Genomic DNA, 19,545 nt, shown 5'->3' on the forward strand with positions numbered 1-19,545 from the left:
CAAGAGGCATTTGGAGAGCACTGGAGATGGAGACCTTTGTACTGACCAATCATTCACACAAATTGAGTGATGTGTCTACATAAGCAATGTGTAATTGCCTATACAGTTTGACCTTAATTGGCCATGAGTTGGTACTATTTAACAAATATTGATTTGACATCAATGCATAGCATAGAAACTGATTTTTTTTTTCCCAAATGCAAGTCTTTAGTTTTTCTGCAGTTTTTGAACAAGTAGCTTTTTTATTTTTCTGTGGATTTAAATTTTTTTTGTCAAATTTGGTCTTAAAATAATCTGTAGTCTGTTGGTGAATACTTATTAAAACAGTCTTGAATTTATTGCAAAGAATGGGCACAAGACATCAATTTCTCTGTTTGGCCTTGCTTGTTCTGACATAAGGGGCTATAAATCCATCAGTCTTTCTTTAATCTCGGGAAAAATTGATTCTTGGATGCATGGCAATGCGGACATGAGCGATTCTGACTCGATTCATAAATGTCAAAAATCGATTACTTTAAATTAAATTTATACCATAATGTTGACGGAACATAAAAAGCGGAATTTGGAAGTGGGTATGTGCAGCGCCCGGACAGTCTGTGGCGGCTCATAACAAAAACACTGGATGAGCGAGAAATCGACCGGCTCCCTCTGCATTACAGAGGAGTCAGGAGTCACAACCTAAATGTTAAGAGCCATTGTGTCCTTTCCACAAAAATCAAATCGCCTTGAGAGCCACATTTAATGCCCAGTATGTGTTAATGCCCTAGTATAGGCTAAAAAATATGAACATAAACATACTTTGCTCTGCTTTAAGCTTTAGTTAGCTCAGCTATAGCTGCTTTCTTCCTCTTTCCATCAGGAAACTTTTCCTCAGAAGTAGAGCAGCTTATTGTAAAATGTCTCATCATTTGGCTGTTTTATGAGGCTGAAGTTGCTTCTTATTCTCCAGCTTCTTGTTTGAATTTTCCTGTCTCACCTTAAATTCTGCCTGAGGCACCAAATGTAGCTGCTGCACCATTTAAGGTGGAATGGGGAAATTCGAAAGAGAAGCAACTTCTTCTTCACAACTTTAGGGTTTGACAGTCTCTTGTCGCAGATTTAACGTTCCAGGAAACCAACTGCGCTGCTTGTAAATGCAAAAGTCCATTAGTTTCTAAATGTTCATCTTAAATCTCTGCGCTTTTTCGTAGCTACTAGCCAGGTGAGACTTCGTTGCTGTGTATCTGTAGTCTATAATTTCTTAGTTGTTGAGAACCAGGGTTTTCACACTATGATGCACACTTTGGAGCTAAGATTCAGCTTTCAGTCTCAAAGATATTTTACTGACACAGTGACCCATGACTCTCTACAACGAGACCAAAGCTGAAGTTATAAAATCACTGAATTAAACAGGTAGGACGGCTGTAACGTGCTGCGTCGACATCAGTTACCACTGGATCTTCTTACCATAACAGCGCAGATTAGTGACAACCTTCTGGATCACTTCCATTTGATTTATTAATAAAAGATATTGGAAGTAAATTCATTATGGATCATTACAAATACTTTGCTTTAAAACTACTAAGTCCTCACACAGTGAGAAAATAGAAGTCCTGTATAACGGGAAAAAAAAGATGCACGACATGCATTGATATTCATTTTATAATCACATCGCAGCCCTCCAAATTGTAATCGAATCGAGAGGTGCCTAAAGATTCCCACCCCTACTGGGCTATAGAATCAGGAATATATTCTCCAGACACCAGAGGAAGCATAAAAATGTACTATTTCCCACGTTCTATCAAAAACAGGACTGCAGAATGCCAGAGGGTGCCCGTCAAAAATATAACAACGACGTTAAAATATTTTAAGCTGTTATAATGTATGATTTTGCTGAAATGCTCCATCTTAACCCATTAATTTTAGACTTGGGAGTTCCCTCTAGCATTGCATTTGAGAAACTCTGAAGAAATTGCACAGTGATAATTCTCCTCTCTGAACTTATAACAGATAACTTATTAATATAAATACAGTCGTAGTCTATACAATTTTTATGTTGTGGCATAGAACGTTTCTGAATTGTATTATGTATTCCACCATGACACCAAAAAAAAGGTACAGTTGTTTCGCAATTGATCAAATTTGAAGCGTAATGTTTTCTTGCTACTTGTGTTTTTATCAAATCACTTCATAATGGGTCTTAGAGAAGAAGTCTGAAGATAAATAATTACATAAAACATCATAACATCTAGCCAGAATGCAGCAGTAATATTTTAATATTACATATCCAAGAAACCAACCATGAAAAAATGGGCACAGAATACCGTGTAACCTGCCTGGGATAGGGACCTACCCCTGGAGCCAGCCTGGTGGCCGGGCAGTCCACATAACCCGGCCAGGCTCAGCCCGAAGAGGCAAGGACCATGCAGGCCTACCACCCACAAGGTCCAGCATGGGGGGAGCAGTGCAGTGCTGCACAGGCAGTGGGAGATTGGAGGGGGGGGCCCTTGCCGGAGCGTGTACGGGAGAATGAGAGGTACCAACTAGATACAGTTGGGCTCACCTCCACCCACAGTGTCTGCTCTGGAACCAAACTCCTTGATAGGGTTTGGTCCCTCTCCTTCTCAGGGGTTGCACAGGCTGAGAGGTGCCAGGAGGGAGTGGGGATACCGAGTCCCCGGCTGGCAGCTGTGCAGATGGAGTTTGACAAGAGGGTCGTCTCAATGTGAATTAAAATCGCAGAGAGGGAAACTGACTGTTGTTTGGTGCATAAGCACACGCAACAGGTCAGAGTATTCGGCCTTCTTGGAGTGAGTGGGCGGGGTTCTGGAAAGGGTCCTGCCTAAAGACTTATAGTCTTACTGGGGGACTTTAATGCTCACGTTGGCAATGACTGGGAGACATGGAGAGGCGTGATTGGGAAGAAAGGCCTGCTTGATCTAAACCCGAATGCTGAATTGTTATTGGACTTCTGTGCCAGGCATGGATTGTTCATAACGAACACCAAGTTCAAACATAGGATGTTCATAAGTGTTCATGGTACCAGAGCTCCTTGGGTCAGAGGTCAATGATCGACTCTGTTGTTGTTTCATCTGAATTGGGACTGTATGTCCTGGACACTCGGGTAAGGAAAGGTGCTGAGCTGTCAACTGATCACCACCTGGTGGTGAGTTGGATCAGATGGCAAGGAAAACTAATGGTCAGACCCGGTAGGCCCAAACGAATAGTGAGGGTGTGCTGGGAACGACTGTTGGAGGCCCCTGTTTGGAATGATTTCAACTCCCACCTCCAGGAGAGCTTTTCTCATGTCCTGGGGGAGGTAGGGGACATGGAGTCTGAATGGACCCTGTTCAAAACCTCCATTGTGGAAGCTGCCAGGCATAGTTGTGGCCAAAAGCTTGTGGGTGCCTGTTGGGGCGGTAACCCAAGAACCCACTGGTGGACACCAGTGGTGAGGGAGGCAGTCAAGCTGAAGAAAGAGGCCTTTAGGGACTGGATGGCCCGAAGAACTCCCGACTCAGCAGAGAGGTACCGGCAGGCGAAAAGGGTGACAGCCGCAACGGTGGCAGAAGCAAAACCCAGGGGCGTGGGAGGAGTTTGGCAAAGCCATCAAAAAAGACTTTTAGTCGGCTTCAAGGAGATTCTGGACAACTGTCCAGCGACTCGGGAGTGGTCGGGGTGGCTATGCCCATGCTGTATTTGGCAGGGGTGGAAAAACTCTGACTTCAAATGAGGATATTGTCGGTCAGTGGAAGGAGCACTTTGAAGTACTCCTTAATCCGGGAGACATGCCTCCCTCACAGGACTCGGGGCTGGAGGCCTCTGGCGTGTCAAGCTCCATTTTCCTGGTGGAGGTCACTGAGGTAGTTGGCAGGATCTTCAGTGGCAAGGCACAGGGGCTGGATGAGATTCATCCGGAGATGCTTAAGGTTCTGGATATTGTGGGGCTGTTGTGGCTGACGTACCTCTGCAATATTGCATGGACCTCAGGAACAGTACTCTTGGACTGGCAGACCGGGGTGGCTGTCCACATTTTTAAAAAAGGGGATTGGAAGGTGTGTGCCAACTATCGGGGTACCACACTGCTCAGCCTCCCTATGAAAGTCTATGCCATGCTGCTGGATAGGAGACTCCGACCAATAGTTGAACCTCAGATTGAGGAGGAACAATGCGAAATCCATCCTGGCCGTGGAACGATGTACCAACTTTTCACCCTATTGTAGATTGTTGAGGGGGCATGGGAGTTTGCCAACCCAGTCTATATGTGTTTTGAGTATTTGGAGAAGGCTTACGACCAGGTTCCCTGAGATATCTTGTGGGAGGTCCTCCGGGAGTATGGGGTACCGGGGCTACTACTCCGGGCCAATTGATCTCTGTACTCCCAAAATGAGAGCTGTGTTCGTATACTCAGCATTAAGTCGGACCCTTTCAGTATTAGCGTTGGGCTCAGGCAGCGTTGTGCCTTGTCTCCACTCCTGTTCGTGATATTCATGGACAAGGTGTCAAGGCGTATCCAAGGTCAGGAGGGCATTATGTGTGGAGGCCGGAGGGTGGTGTCTCTGCTATTTGCAGACGATGTTGATCTTTTGGCTGAATCACATGGTTGCCCCCAGCGCTCACTGGAGCGGTTTGCAGCTGAGTGTGAAACGGTTGGTAGGCAGAAAAGCACCTCCAAATCTGAGTCCACGGTCTTAGCCTGGAAAAGGATGGCATGCCCACTCCAGGTAAGGGGAAAGGACTTGCCCCAGGTGGAGGAGTTTAAGTATCTCGGGGTCTTTCTCACGAGTGATGGGAAGAGGGATCGTGAGATCGGCCGCAGGCTGGGACAGGCAGGAGCAGTAATGCAGTCACTGTACTGGACTGTAGTGGTGAAGAGGGAGCTGAGCCATAAGGCAAAGCTCTCTGTTTACCGATTGATCTACATCCCGACCCTCACCTATGGTCATGAGCTGTGGGTAATGATTGAAAGAATGAGACTGTGAATACAAGTGGCAGAAATGAGCTTTCTTCGCCGGGTAGCGGGCTACACTCTATTTGATAGGATGAGGAGCTTGGCCATCCGGGTGGAGCTCTGAGTAGAGCCACTACTCTTCCGCATTGAGAGGAGCCAGCTGAGGTGATTCGGGCATCTGATTCGGATGCCCCCTGGACACCTGCTGGTGGGGGTGTACAAGGCACGGCCTCTGGGTCGTCCTAGGACCCGCTGGAGGGATTACATCTCCAAGTTGGCCTGGGAGCAGCTTGGGGTCCCTGGGAATGAGCTGGAGGAAGTTGCGGGGGACAGGGTCATCTGGGATTCTCTGCTCTCCCAACTGCTACCCTATCTGGAATAAGCTGTTAACAACGATGATCATATTACATCTTGGGGATTAATATATGTAATGTAAATGTGTTGTTTGTATTTTGAGAGGCTGGCACACTTGAACTTTTGGAACTGAATACATTTAAAAGCTGAAAACAATGTCCTCATAAAATTTTGTCATTTTGTGTGTACTCCTTAAAAACTCAACATGTATTACCTTTTTACTACTCTCCCTCTCCCTCTCTCTTTCTCTACTAATCTCTCAACAGTGCTTGAAAACATGAGTGGACAGGGAAGTACTGTGGGTGGACAGTTTAATGAGCTGAAGAGCATAATTGATCTCGTTCGAGACAAGACACGTGTGGGAGTGTGTCTAGACACATGTCATGCATTTGCAGCAGGTAAGGAGTTAAAGCATGTTTTTTTCTTGTAATTGAAATCAAAATATTTTAGAATGAAAATATATTAAATAATACATCAAACATTCATTTTAGTAGTCCTGTAGCTCATGTCAGTGATTGGACATAACATTATACAATGTTTTTTAAAATTTAAAAAACTGTCTCTGCAGGTTATGATATTTCCTCAACAGGAGGGGTGAAGTCTATGCTTGAGGAATTTGACCAGGTGGTTGGACTGAATTACTTAAGAGCAGTTCATCTCAATGACTCAAAAGGTGTCCTTATTTTATGTAACACTTATTTTATCACATGAGCAGAAAAGCCGTTTACAATTCATATTAAACAGTGATAGTCTACCAATTCATAGAGTCCGGTCTTCAGTTACATAAAAGATCCTGTTTAGAGTTGTCATTATTATTCCTTTGAATATCATCTTTATACTTGTAGGAAAGCTATTAAGCTTTCCTACATTGGTACAGGAACAACTTCATATTGCCATTCCATTTAACTAACATGACTTTTAAAGGTAAATTGGGCTGCCACTTAGACCGTCATGAGGACATTGGGCAGGGACAGATTGGCATCTCAGCATTTCGAGACATTGTGAATGAGCCTCGACTGGACAACATCCCTCTCATACTTGAGACACCTGGCCGGTAATTCTCACTAAAGTGATATGGTGCTGCACAATATGGACAAAATACCTGTTGGTTATTATATTGTTACATATTGTGGTTTATGTTAATATAGATTGTGATTGTAATGATTTTAAATGTTGTCATGCATTCTTAAACTCTAATTCTAAATATAAATATACAAATATTTTAGTAAGTATTCTAAATAACCCTTTATGCGATGTGGTAAGGATTGGCCTGCTTTATTTTAACCAAAATTATTAGACCATGTGACTGCTTTGATTCATCCAAATATGCACATTAATCTGTGACTAGTTAGGACATTCACAGCACACAGTTTCATTCAGTGATTCAGTGCTTGCTTAGAAGCTCATTTGGGTATTGATATCAGTATTGTAAATAAGGATCTGGAGAGATTCTCTATCTAGAGCCTTGGCCATGTGTTCTCCAGCCACATTATAAGCATTATAGGAGAAGACCAAGAGCTGTTATCTTTGCACAGGGAGGCTTCACTAAGTATCAAATTGTGTGCCAGCAGTTGTGACACAGATTTATTTCCTGATGAGATTTAGCTTTTTCCCAATCATTGTACTTCAAAATGTTAGATTCTTGTTAGTACACCTGAAAGATTAAAAGGATAAGCAAAAAAAATTTTTTTTTTAACATTTTTTTTTTTTTTTTAAAACACACTGTGTTTTGCTCAGGGGTGCTGGTATTTGTGGAGAGCACTGTATACTTTAACAATGAAGAGATTTTAATTTGATATTTACTGCGATTTTGTTTTGGCCCTGTGTTCACAGCCCAGGTTTTGAGTATGCTGAGCAAATACAGCTTCTCTATTCCCTTTGTGAGGACTAGAAAACCTAGAGGAATCTTCACAAGACCAAAGAGCCCATTCTTTCATGTTGTATTCTGTTCACAGTGATTTTCTGTTTTAAAAATATAATAAACACAAATGGCATTCTTGGACTTGAATAATTTATTGTTGGTGTAAGTTCTTATGTGGCAATTTAATTTGTGGGAATCTAACCTTAAAGAAGCAGAGGAAGCAGATAACCCGAAAAAAAGGAGTAAACTGAGCTCTGCAGAAAAGCCTAAAATAAAGGCTTTGCTGACACTACATCTACATTTGTAGTGTACATGTTGTGAATAATTCACTGTCATTCTGTTTTTTTTCTTTTCCTTTATGTGAAACAAATTCATGAACAATACATAACACTTCTGATATTGCCTGCTTGTCATGCTTGTTTCTCATTAGTTGCTCCTAAATACCTCCCCCACCCATGTTGCTGGTCAGGTGCAGCTGCTTGGAGACAAAAGGCAACTAGCCAGACCACACACAAATGCTAATGACCTGCAATAAACACCATTAGATTAGATTAGATTAGATTAGATTAGATTCAACTTTATTGTCATTGTGCAGAGTACAAGTACAGGGCCAATGAAATGTAGTTAGCATCTAACCAGAAGTGCAATATATAACATTATTTACATAAAGTGCGGTGGTAACAGTGACCAGTGCATAAATATAACTGTTATATACATGTGTGTATAAGTGAAATGTGAAATATGTAATATAAAATATGAGACATACAATATAAAATATACAGTGTTATATATGCAGTGTTATATGTATCTATCTATCTGTGTATTATGTTTATATACAGGAATGTACATATTGAATATATAGTATATAATATACATATATACATAACACATACATAAAGTGAGATATGCAGTAATATGAATGTAGGTTATTATATACACATGCGTATACAAATATAGACATGTAGATGTAATAGATACTGTACAGATCAGGGAGCAGCAATACAAATGAAAGTTGTATGAATGAAGTATATCATCAGTGCAGAAGGTGTTGGAAGTGCAGTTTTTTAAAGTGACTGTGTAGCGTTCGTCAGGATAACCGCCTCAGGAAAAAAGCTTTTCCTAAGCCTGCTGGTGCGGGAGCGGAGGCTCCTGTAACGCCTGCCAGATGGTAAGAGGCTGAAAAGTCTATGATTTGGGTGGGTAACATCTTTGATGATGTTTCTTGCCCTGCCCATGCAGCGTTTGTGGTATATGTCCTCGATGGTGGGTAAATCGGTGCCTGTGATGCGCTGCGCCGTTTTTACTACCCGCTGGAGTGCTTTGCGGTCAGCAGCACAGCAACTGCCGTACCATACAGAGATGCAGTTGGTGAGTATGCTCTCAATGGTACAGCGGTAAAAGTTCACCAGGATCCTGGGAGACAGGTGAGCTTTCTTGAGGCTCCGTAGAAAATAAAGGCGCTGCTGCGCCTTTTTGATGAGGACGGAGGAGTTCAAGGACCAGGTGAGATCCTTGGAGATGTGGAGACCAAGGAACTTGAAGCTGGACACCTGGTCCACTGCAACTCCACTGATGGAGATGGGGGTGTGAGCCTGGTTCCTAGTCCGTCTGAAGTCCATGATGATCTCCTTTGTTTTGTGCGTGTTGAGTGCCAGGTTGTTGTCATGGCACCATGAGGAGAGATGCTGTACTTCGTCCCTGTAGGCCGTCTCATCATTATCTGTGATCAGGCCTATCACCGTGGTGTCGTCTGCGAACTTGACTATGGTGTTTGAGCCATAAACAGGTACACAGTCATGGGTGAAGAGGGAGTACAGTATCGGACTCAAAACACAGCCTTGTGGAACGCCAGTGTTCAGGGTGATGTGTGATGAATGGAGATTGCCTAATTTAACAGACTGGGGTCTGTTAGTCAGGAAGTCCAAAATCCAGTTGCAAAGTGATGTGCTGATGCCCAGATGGTTGAGCTTGGATATCAGCATGGACGGGATCACTGTGTTAAATGCTGAACTGAAATCAATGAAGAGCATTCTCACATAAGAGTTCTGACAGTCCAGGTGGGTCAGTGCAGTGTGTAGTGCTGTGGAGATGGCGTCCTCAGTGGATCTATAGCTCCGATATGCGAACTGGTGTGGGTCCAGCGTAGCAGGTAGGCAGAGCTTCAGGTGGGAAAGAACTAGTCTTTCAAAGCACTTGGAGATGATTGGGGTGAGTGCAACAGGTCGGAAGTCATTCAGGGCTGAAGCAGTTGAGTGCTTTGGCACTGGCACAATGGTGGCAGACTTGAAGATGGATGGGACAGCTGCCTGGGCCAGCGAGACATTGAAGATGTGTGTGAAGACACCCGAGAGTTCCTCAGCACAGGCTCTTAGCACACGGCCAGGTACACCATCAGGGCCCGCTGCTTTCCGTGCATTCACCCTGCTCAGCATGCGACTGACATCCGAGTTGGAAAGTTCAAGTGGATTATCGTCTGGTGGAGGATCGTTTTTTAAACATGTCACCTTATTACCCCGGTCAAAGCGAGCATAAAAGTGGTTCAGCTCATCAGGGAGTGAAGCACTGTTGGTGGATGGCGCAGTGCTCGGTGGCTTGTAGTCTTCCACTCCACTCCACTCCATTCCACTCATTGCTCCACCCGTGCGATATGTGAACATGGGAACAATCTGAGCTAAGGCCAAACTAGGATGATGTATAATTTGACAACTAAACATTCATTAAGTGTTCCTGGAAAGTGAGAACTCTGGTTGAACTTGTAGTTTTTTTCACAGCAGTTGAGGAGATGAGGCAGGAAATATGTCTCAGTATAAAATTTCAGCAGTGATAAGTGCCTGTCTTAGGAATTATTCTTACACTCAATGCCATTCGATGATAATCTGCCATCAGTAAATACTAGCCAGTTAGAAGAGTCTGATGATGCTGCATTTTATATTGCACCTTGATGTGATGGTCCAATTTGCAGAGCAAACAGGTGGGTAAATGTGTGTTGAGCAGGGTTCACTGTAAGCCTGGATAAGTTGAATTGAACTTAAAAGTAATGTGTGATAAAAACCTGAGTTAGAATAACTATTTTTTGAGTTAGGCTCACAAACATATGTTTGTGTAACTCAAAGTAATTATTTAAGGGATATTACCCACTTTCTTAAACGCCAAAGAGTTAACCTTTATTGTGAACATGGTCACTCACTGAAACAAACGCCCACTTATCAGCAAAGAGAGCGATAACCTTCACTCTTAGCCAACAACACCATGTCAGGCAGCTGAGTAAAGCGTATATAAAAAACATACGCCCAAGGAAAGGCAGCCTGGGTGGAATGAATGTCCATTGACAGGTAGTAAAACAAAGGGAAAGAAACACTCAATATACAAACAGACTGAGCCAATAGCCAATGGGAAAGAAATATAAGTTTTATCTAATAAAATCGTGTTAACAAAACAAATATGTAATTGTATTCCACAGCTTAGTTTCACTCAGTTTCACACATTTGTTCAGCAACTTTAATGAGAAAAAAATATTAAAACTAACAGAAATGTAGTATTTTTTTTAATGTGGGGTTTCAAAGTTGCCACAGCAACAGACTAAATAGCAATAAGTTAATTCTACTCAAAAATGCCATTTGGGTGTAGAAAATCATCAAAAATGTTCCCTTCAAATTGTTGAGCAATATGTGGGATTTCCTGAATTTCATGTGTGCACACACACACACACACACACATTTTCTAAGCTGCTTCTCCCTCAGGGTTGCGGGGGGTTGCTGGAGCCAATCCCAGTGGTCATCGGGCGGAAGGCAGGATGCACCCTGGACAGGTTGAATTTCATATACAACAGACTTAATTTATTTCATCCATCCATCCATCCATTTTCTAAGCCGCTTCTCCCTCAGGGTTGCGGGGGTTGCTGGAGCCAATCCCAGTGATAATTGGGCAGAAGGCAGGATACACCCTGGACAGGTTGAATTTCATGTACAACAGACTTAATTTATTTCAGTTAAAACAAAATGCAGTTTTAAAAATTACAGTGTTGGGATAGCTTCTGAAAAATTTGTAGTTAGGTACTTTGTAGCTACTTTTACAAAATGGGTAGCTAGCTACAATTTAGCTACTTTTCCAGAAAAAGTAGTGGCTACTTTTTAGCTACTTTTTTTAAAAGTAGTGCATTGCTTTTTAGCTACTTCCAAAGGGTGATTGTCAGAATGTTTGTGAATCTCCACCTGACACACCAAACAAGCCCAACTGATAGTGTGAACAAGACACTGCATTTAGTCACATGCCAGAAAGAAACACACAATTGAAAAGCTGCAAATGTACAAGAAAATCACCAAAAAGTGAGTTTAAGTGTAAACAACAATCAAACTTACACACCCAAAGGCATGATATCCAACAAAAATTAAGACTAAAGGCAAAGTCAATCATTTCAGGTTTTTACTAACAAAAATCAACAAAAATAACTGGATACAAACCAGAGAATTTTGTGCAAAACGTCAACTGTTGAAATAAAACTGCTCCAATTTAAACATTTCAGCAAGATACACCAATCAGGCATGACATTATGGCCACCTCGTTGTTTCTACACTCATTGTCTGTTTTATCAGCTCCACTCACTATATAGGTTTAATTCATAGTTTTACAACTACAGCCTGTAGTCCATCTGTTTCTCTGCATACTTTGTTACCCCCCTTTTACCCTGTTCTTCAGTGCTCAGGACTCCCATGGAGAGCAGGTTCTATTTGGGTGGTGGATCATTCTCATCACTGCAGTAACACTGACACTGTGGTGGTATGTTGTGCTGGTACGAGTGGATCAGACACAGCAGTGCTGCTGGAGTTTTTAAAACACCTCAGTGTCACTGCTGGACTGAGAATAGCCCACCAACCAAAAATATCCAGCCAACAGCGTCCTGTGGGCAGCGTCCTGTGGGCAGCGTCCTGTGACCACTGATGAAGGACTAAAGGATGATTAGTTCACACTGTACAGCAAGAGAAGAGCTATCATCTCTTGCTTTACATCTACAAGGTGAACCGACAACGCAGGTGCATCTAATAGATTGGACAGTTAGTGGACACAGTGTTTAAAAACTCCAGCAGCACTGCTGTGTCTGATCCACTCATACCAGCACAGCACACATAAACACACATCAGTGTCACTGCAGTGCTGAGAATGATCCACCACCCAAATAGTACTTGCTCTGTGAGGGTCCATGGGGGTCCTGACCATTGAAGAACAGGGTAAAAGGGGTCTAATAAAGTATACAGAGAAACAGATGGACTACAATTGTAGATGGTCTGTAATTGTAGAACTACAAAGTGCACCTCTTTAGTGGAGCTGATAAAATGGACAATGAGCGTAGTAACAAGGAGGTGGTCACAATTTTATGCCTGATCAGTGTATACACAGACATGACATTCAGAGTCCTTGTTAAACTTCAGCAACACTTCAGCCTCAAAATTCTCATCAGTGACTCTGGCTCTGTTTGTGGGGATCTGTATATTATGTACAGTGTTTTGTCTGATTCTCTGTGCTGTGATTCCCATTTTTGTAAAGCTGCTTTGTGACAACATCAGTTGTAAAAAGCGCTATATAAATAAATTTGATTTGATTTGATTTATTCACCTACGTCACCTTTGTCTACCAAAACGAGACTGTAGGGTACGAAAGTAGCGTTGGACCACTGGGTTCTAGCAAAGCTGCCTCACTGCTGCGTTCCCAAATGCACTTATTCAAAAATAAAGGAATCTAATAGAGGTCAAACCTTCCATATTTTCCCCAAAGATCCCGTACTTCACCGTGAATAGATTCACACAATCAGAAGAGATTGCCTTTTCAGTTTAAGATGTATGTTACTGTGCTAGCTAAGGCTAGCCATATTAATATTACCCAGCCAGCCAGATGAATGATAGCAGTGAGGCAGCAAGCTAACGCTAAAGCTAAACTTGGTTCTCCAGCTACGACCTGATTAACCCTGAACTGGTTATTTTCTCGGTTTAACTTCAAAACGAGTGACATTAGTCAAGCCATAGCTCTTTATAGTAGCCTGTTTAGCTAGCTAACCTAGCTAGTCAACATTCTAGTTAAAATCCTAACCGTGGCAGCCTGGTCTAAAGCTCAGCTCGCTGGTGTCACTAAATCATCTTAAACTCTTAGTTTCTAGCCACATTCAGCCACATTCAGCCTGTAACTGTTTTAGTTGAGTTTTCCTTTACATTTTTATTTATTTTGTCCTTTTATTTATTTAATTTTCTGTTTTACCTTTTTATTTATTTTATTCCATACTTTTCACCTTTTACCTTTTTATATAATTTATTTCTTCCTTTCATTTATTCTGTCTTCTGTTTTACTGCTTATTTTATTTCCATAATTTACTTTTTTATATAAACTTGGTGTTTTAACCCTCTTTCTTTGTGCTTATATTTTATTATTGTAATTATTAATCTCTATTTTATTGCGCTACATTTTAGCCTGTCCACTTATCAGTTTATTCTGAATTATTTTATTTCTTCTTAATTAAATCCTCATTGCTTGTTTTTTGCTCTTACCATTTAATTTGTATTCTGTTTATAAAGTTCCTTATTTTAGCTTGCCTGCTTAAATATTTGATTCTAATTTTAATTTTTTTCAGTCACTTTAAGTTAAGGGGCGGGGTTTTGGGGGGGGCGCGATAATATGTTTGCATCCACCTCAGAAAGTATGTAGTTGCACGCCTGATTGGGGGCATCAAGTTTTGTATGTCATTATAATACAGTAGTGCTATATATTTTTTAAAGCAGTGTGCCACCCCAAAAAAATATCTGGATCTAACCTGGCTACCCCATTCTAAAAGGTCTAAGGTCAGGTATGTGCCTGACTTCCAAGCAAAGATGTAAATGTGACAGAATAAGAGAAACGTATAAATGAATAACACACATTATTCAAGAATGAGAATAAACCACACTAGGAGTGGGTATTTGTTTGTCTTGATTTGTTTTGCCCTGTATTCATTTTCCTTTATAAAAAGGATTTTCCGAAAAAAAGCATGCTAATAAGCACTTGATATTGCAAATCTTGTTTCTTTGTTAGTTTGTTGTCTGTTTTTTCCCCCACTGTTGGAGTGCCACAAACAATGCTAAATAATGTCATCATTCTTTGACAAAATAATCACAAAAATATGAAAGCCCATATACTTCATCTAATGTGATGTAGAATAAGGAGTCAAGTAATAATAATAAGTAAAGTCAAGTCAAACTTATTTGTATAGCACTTTTTACAACTGATGTTGTCACAGAATTCCAGTAAAGACAAAGTTTTAGTATGAATGTAAAAAACCTCAGTGGAGCAAGCCAGGGGCAACAGTGGCAAGGAAAGGAGGAATAAACCTTGGGAGGAACCAAGGCTCACAAGGGGGTACCTATCCTCCTCTGGTCAAGCTACCTACAAAGTTATTATACTACTAATATTAATAGTAGTAGTATTAGTAGTAGTCATAGCTAGGAGTCCATGAAAAGTGTAGTGTAGGGTGAGCAGCTAGTCCAAGGCAGGTGGCAGTAGCTGGGGCATGGGCAGCTGGTCTGAAGCAGGATGTGAATCCAGTTAAATGTAAGTGAGACCTTTGCTCACAGACAAATGCTGTTCATTGTTCGAAAGATGTGATGGCCTATAAATATAGTTGGTCTGTAATTATATTTTACGTGTTATGTGACGTCATTAAGGCGCTGGACAGTATTGAGTGAGTCTAAGTTGTGGCAATAGAGAGAGCATATACATGTCATCTAAAGGACTGAAATGGAAGCTGCCTCTCCTTCTCTCTCTACCTGTTTCTAACTATCTTTCTCTCTCTATCTCTCTCTCTCTCTGGCTTGCTGTCCTTCACAAGTGCAAATGGTGAATATTAAATGCAAAGTTGGTGTTTTTTTTTCTTTTTCAGTCTGAACTCAAACCGGACATTTTTTGATTTTCTGTTCAGCGCCTGGTCATGTTAAGCTCAATTCACCTTAAGAACAAAATTATTTATTCCATTAAAATATAATCAGCCACTTTCACCTAAGTTTTTTCTTAAAATTGTTCTTGAAAAAAGTTCTACGTTGACGTGCTCCTTTGTGATACTAAGTCATTATTTTGAGATACTAAGTCATTATTTTGAAACATAGTCTCATTATTTGGAAATAATATTATTTTAATATAATAAAGTTTCATAACATAATGAAAAAGTTTCTGAATATAAGGAAAAACTTCTCACAATAAAGACAGTTTCTCAAGATAATAAGAAAACATCTCAGATTATGAGATATTAGCTCAAATGAATGGCTTTTAATTGAAAAACACAGATTTAGTTAGTCACAATAATGGAATAACAATTCACTTAATAATAAAAAGTAACAATTAGGTGCTGAATTTTTTAAATGGGTTTTTCTGGAATATCCTTACCTATCACTGAGCAAAAACACTCCGCTAGCTTGAACACTCTCCCTAATACTGTATTTCATGTACTATGTCAAATATGTCATGCGACGGAATATGTTATGATTTCTGATTCACATTGACTATAAGCTATGTAATCAAGTTTATGCATATAGGATTTATCTCAGACTGAGCTGTAATCTATGCAGCATGGCTGAATTACTTTACTCATTTTGTTCTATTTGAAATTAAATGAAACAGGATATACGTAAATTTCAATACGATTGAAATTTGTGGGAGTTTGAATGCTTCAACTGTATATGGCCTTCTGTGCCTCTGCACTCCTACTCTTGACCATGGAATGTTCTGGAGAGCAGAAACTGGGCATGGAGCCATGGAGCCTCAAACGAGCCATCACATACACAGCAGCCGCAGGCTCCAGCATGGCCCTGTGAACACTTGGTAACCGTTTTGGTAACCACAAAACAGTCTGCCTCTGTGAACAAACTGTTCTCTGTGGAAAAAGATGCAGAAGTAGAGCATGACAGGAAAAGAGTGAGAAAGGGTGAAACTTGCAAAGGAAGTTTATACTCCACTAATTTGCCTCAAAGTTGTCAATTAATGTCAAATGAAGTACAAGTACAGAAAAAAATCAGGTTTCAAGATTGCTGCTACTACTCTTATGACTACGGGCCATACTTTTAACCATTTCTAGGCAAGGCAAATTTATTTATATAGCAGATAAAATGTGCTTTACATAAACAAAAGCAAAAGAAACAGATGCAGTAAGTCATACTGTCATGTTCTTGGCAACATGCTCAAAAATCCACCTCCCCAGAACTCTGAACTCCTCGTTATTAATCTATGTTTATTTAGCTTGGCCAAGTCTCTGTGTCTCAATCTGGCTAGTGCGCACTATGTACTATGTACCATTTTTACACTTTTCACTATGTATTTCTCTCTTTAGAGCATGGCTTTTTGTTGGGTAGCATCATCTAAAAACAAACACTTGCATTTTGCACTAAATGGCTAGTAGTTAGTTTATGCTAGCTAAAGTTAATAATAACATGCCCAGTTATTTTTATTATATTTTGAAATCCTTAGATGCACAGCACAAAAAGCCTGATCAAAATAACATTGTACAAAAATGCTGTTCTCATTCCGATCTGAAATTTAAAACTGCAGCAGATCCTCCTGGTTCCTCCTCGTCCACTATGTATAGCAGCTTGTATTTGTGAAGTGCAAACAGTATGCAATGTTCCACACTTCCTTTTCAGCAGTTTTAGTATATCATCCAGGTACTAATAGTATGGTCAGCCATGGTAGATGGATGTTGGTTTTGAGTTTTTACTATTGTTATTCATGCTTGCTAAGTTGAGGGATCACTCCACCTTATTTGCATTGTGAAATGATGGAGGATGTGTAGTATATGAGTCTATATATAACCGCTTTAAAACGGTTCTATACTGCACCAAACTTTTTACAAGATTGACATAATAACAATAGAAGAACCTTTTTCTACATTCCATATAGAACCATTGAGAACACAAAGAACCCTTTAAGCACGCAAATGGTTTTTTGATTGTTCATGGTTCTGAAGAGAGTGCTTGAGGAGAATGCCAGACCATCTGTAAAAAACGTTCAAGTTAAAGAAGTAGACTTTCAACAGGTTAATGATCCCAAACACACAGATTAATCCACCAGGGAATCAACAGGGTTCTGTCCTGAATCCCATTGCAAATGGGGAAAATGAGCTGTACATGCAAGAAACCCCTCAAACTTTACACAGGAGAATTTTGCGTGGAGATAGATGCCCGGTAGATGTCAGAAACTAATTGAGAGTTGTAGGAAACACTTACATAAAGTACCAGTTACTGAAGCCAGAGGTGTTCTTACTTTTTCAACTAATTAAACTCCTTTGTTTTTTGTTCTATTACATAATATTTATCCACACATTCTGTCTAAATAAAGACTGAAAACTGATGTGTCCACATATGTCAAAAAAGAAGTTTTTACTACTATTATAATATAAATACTACATAGACAGTCTTAGGGATGTACCTATTTCTATGACTGTATAGATACTACATAGATGGTCACATGTATATGACTGCGTATATTGACATTGCTCTACAGCTTAATGTGTATGTGCCTTGTGTGTATGCGTAGTCTTTCCTGTTGTAGTCTTGCAGCAATGCAGTTGGGTCCTTGCTATTGTCTATTGTCAAGTAGCCTGAGACACACTTCCTGACAGGCCAGAATTCACGGAAACATGAACACAATCCAAACAAATTCCTTTAGGTTATGCCTCCACCCTGTCTCAGTGCACCCCCGTCCAAGGATGTCAGAGAGGGCCCTGTTCCCAACAGGATGTTAATTAGTGACACACTCTTCAGGAAACCAGTGAGGGAGAAGGTGGAAAAAGAGAAAAGTAATTCCCCATTTCCAAAAACATTGGGATGCTGCACAGAATGTAAAGAAAAATAGAATGCAATGATATGCAAATCATATGAACCGTATTTTTTAAGGAAAATAGTACAAAGACGACATATCAAATGTTTTATACCCAGTCATGTTACTGACATGTTGCCAATTAGCCACCAGGTATTTTTTAAGCATTACACAAATTTACCAGGCTTTTGTTGCTCCTGTCTCAACGTTTTTTGTGTTGCTGGCAGTATATTCAAAATGGGCATATAATTTTCAAAAAACAATAAAACTTCTCAGTTTCAACATTTGATTTGTTGTCTTTGAAGGATTTTCAATTAAATATAGGGTTTAAATGATTTGCACATCATTGCATTTTGTTTTTATTTACATTTTGCACAACATCCCATCTTTTTTTAAAATGGGGTAGGTACTGGTGTTCACTAGTAACAGTTAATAATTTTTATTGGTCTATTTAGAGTGCTTGCTAAGCACTCTATTGTTAACTGGTATGAACTCAGTTCAAACTGTGTTTCGAGTGTGTCTCAGTGCTGTGACTTGTGCTATGTGTTTTTGGAGTCGATCGGATTGGTAGTTTTTAATAAAATTAAGTTTAAAAATGAAAAACCTCCCATAAGACTGAATGGCGGAATGTTCTAGAACTTCAAATTCTAACTGACGTTGATGATATCACAGCAGGCCACTCAGCCTCACAGACACAGCTGTCACGCAGGGAATCTGCTTTAAAATCCTTAATCTTTCACCTAGAAACTTCATTTCAGCTTTAAATGGTAGAGAAACTTGTCCTTTCTGAAACCTCAAAATATCTCATCATTTTTATCAATTAGCTTTAGAGTTATGAGCATTTGTTTGGCACTAGGAACAGAAAACTGCCCCATTCACTCCCATGTAAATTTCTCAAAATCAGAATCTGCTTATTTCAAGATTTTCTCTGTGTTTAACTTGACATAACTCAGACATTTTCTTCTCAATACACACAACATTACACCAAAATAATCCTCAAGGGGTCTTATCTCACACCATCTATCCAGTTAAGTAATAGAGTTAACATTTCCCGAGTTATAACTGTTTATAACAGTTATATATTTATCTATTTAACTTAACTCAACAACTGCACCTTACCTGCACTGTACTGCTGCTGTTAGAACAATACTGTTTACATCTATTACTGCACAGAGTAATATTGTTTACTGTTTACATCTGTTTTCATCTGTCATTTGATGCACTTTATGAACAGCTGCTCCACTTATTTGTACATACGCACGTGTAACTTTAATTTGATTTCAACTTTGCACATACTGTACACTTTTTTGCTTTTACCTTTTACTACTGTTTTTTAGAGTTATTCTTATATTTTCTTTTTTTATTCTCTTATATATGGTGAATGGAGGAACAGCAAAGTAAGAATTTCATTGTACAGTGCAACTGCCTGTTCTGCTGTGCACATGACAATAAAACTCTTGAATCTTGAATAACAGAGTGACAGTTCATTTGAATGACTCTCCACCCCCCCAAACACATACATCTCTCCCTCTCACACACACCACACAAACACACACAGACACATACCTAAGGTGTTGTT

At 40.2% G+C, this 19,545-nt stretch overlaps 1 protein-coding gene across 5 annotated transcripts in view; it reads left to right on the plus strand.

The window, feature by feature from the left end:
- Positions 1-7,292, plus strand: part of si:ch211-141o9.10 (probable endonuclease 4) — an 11,860-nt gene extending 4,568 nt beyond the window's left edge. For 4 of the 5 annotated variants that reach the window (XM_017705491.2, XM_017705493.2, XM_017705490.2 and 1 more), the window contains 4 exons: positions 5,551-5,682; positions 5,853-5,957; positions 6,209-6,338; positions 7,118-7,292. In XM_017705491.2, coding sequence (XP_017560980.1) covers positions 5,551-5,682; positions 5,853-5,957; positions 6,209-6,338; positions 7,118-7,175 — 425 coding nt within the window. In that variant the 3' untranslated portion in view covers positions 7,176-7,292. The remainder of the gene's footprint in view (positions 1-5,550; positions 5,683-5,852; positions 5,958-6,208; positions 6,339-7,117) is intronic. The other variant, XM_017705492.2, reaches the window with a different exon arrangement.
- Positions 7,293-19,545: the final 12,253 nt, after the last annotated feature.

This window comes from Pygocentrus nattereri, chromosome 13, assembly GCF_015220715.1.
Source record: "Pygocentrus nattereri isolate fPygNat1 chromosome 13, fPygNat1.pri, whole genome shotgun sequence".
Lineage (NCBI taxonomy): Eukaryota > Metazoa > Chordata > Actinopteri > Characiformes > Serrasalmidae > Pygocentrus > Pygocentrus nattereri.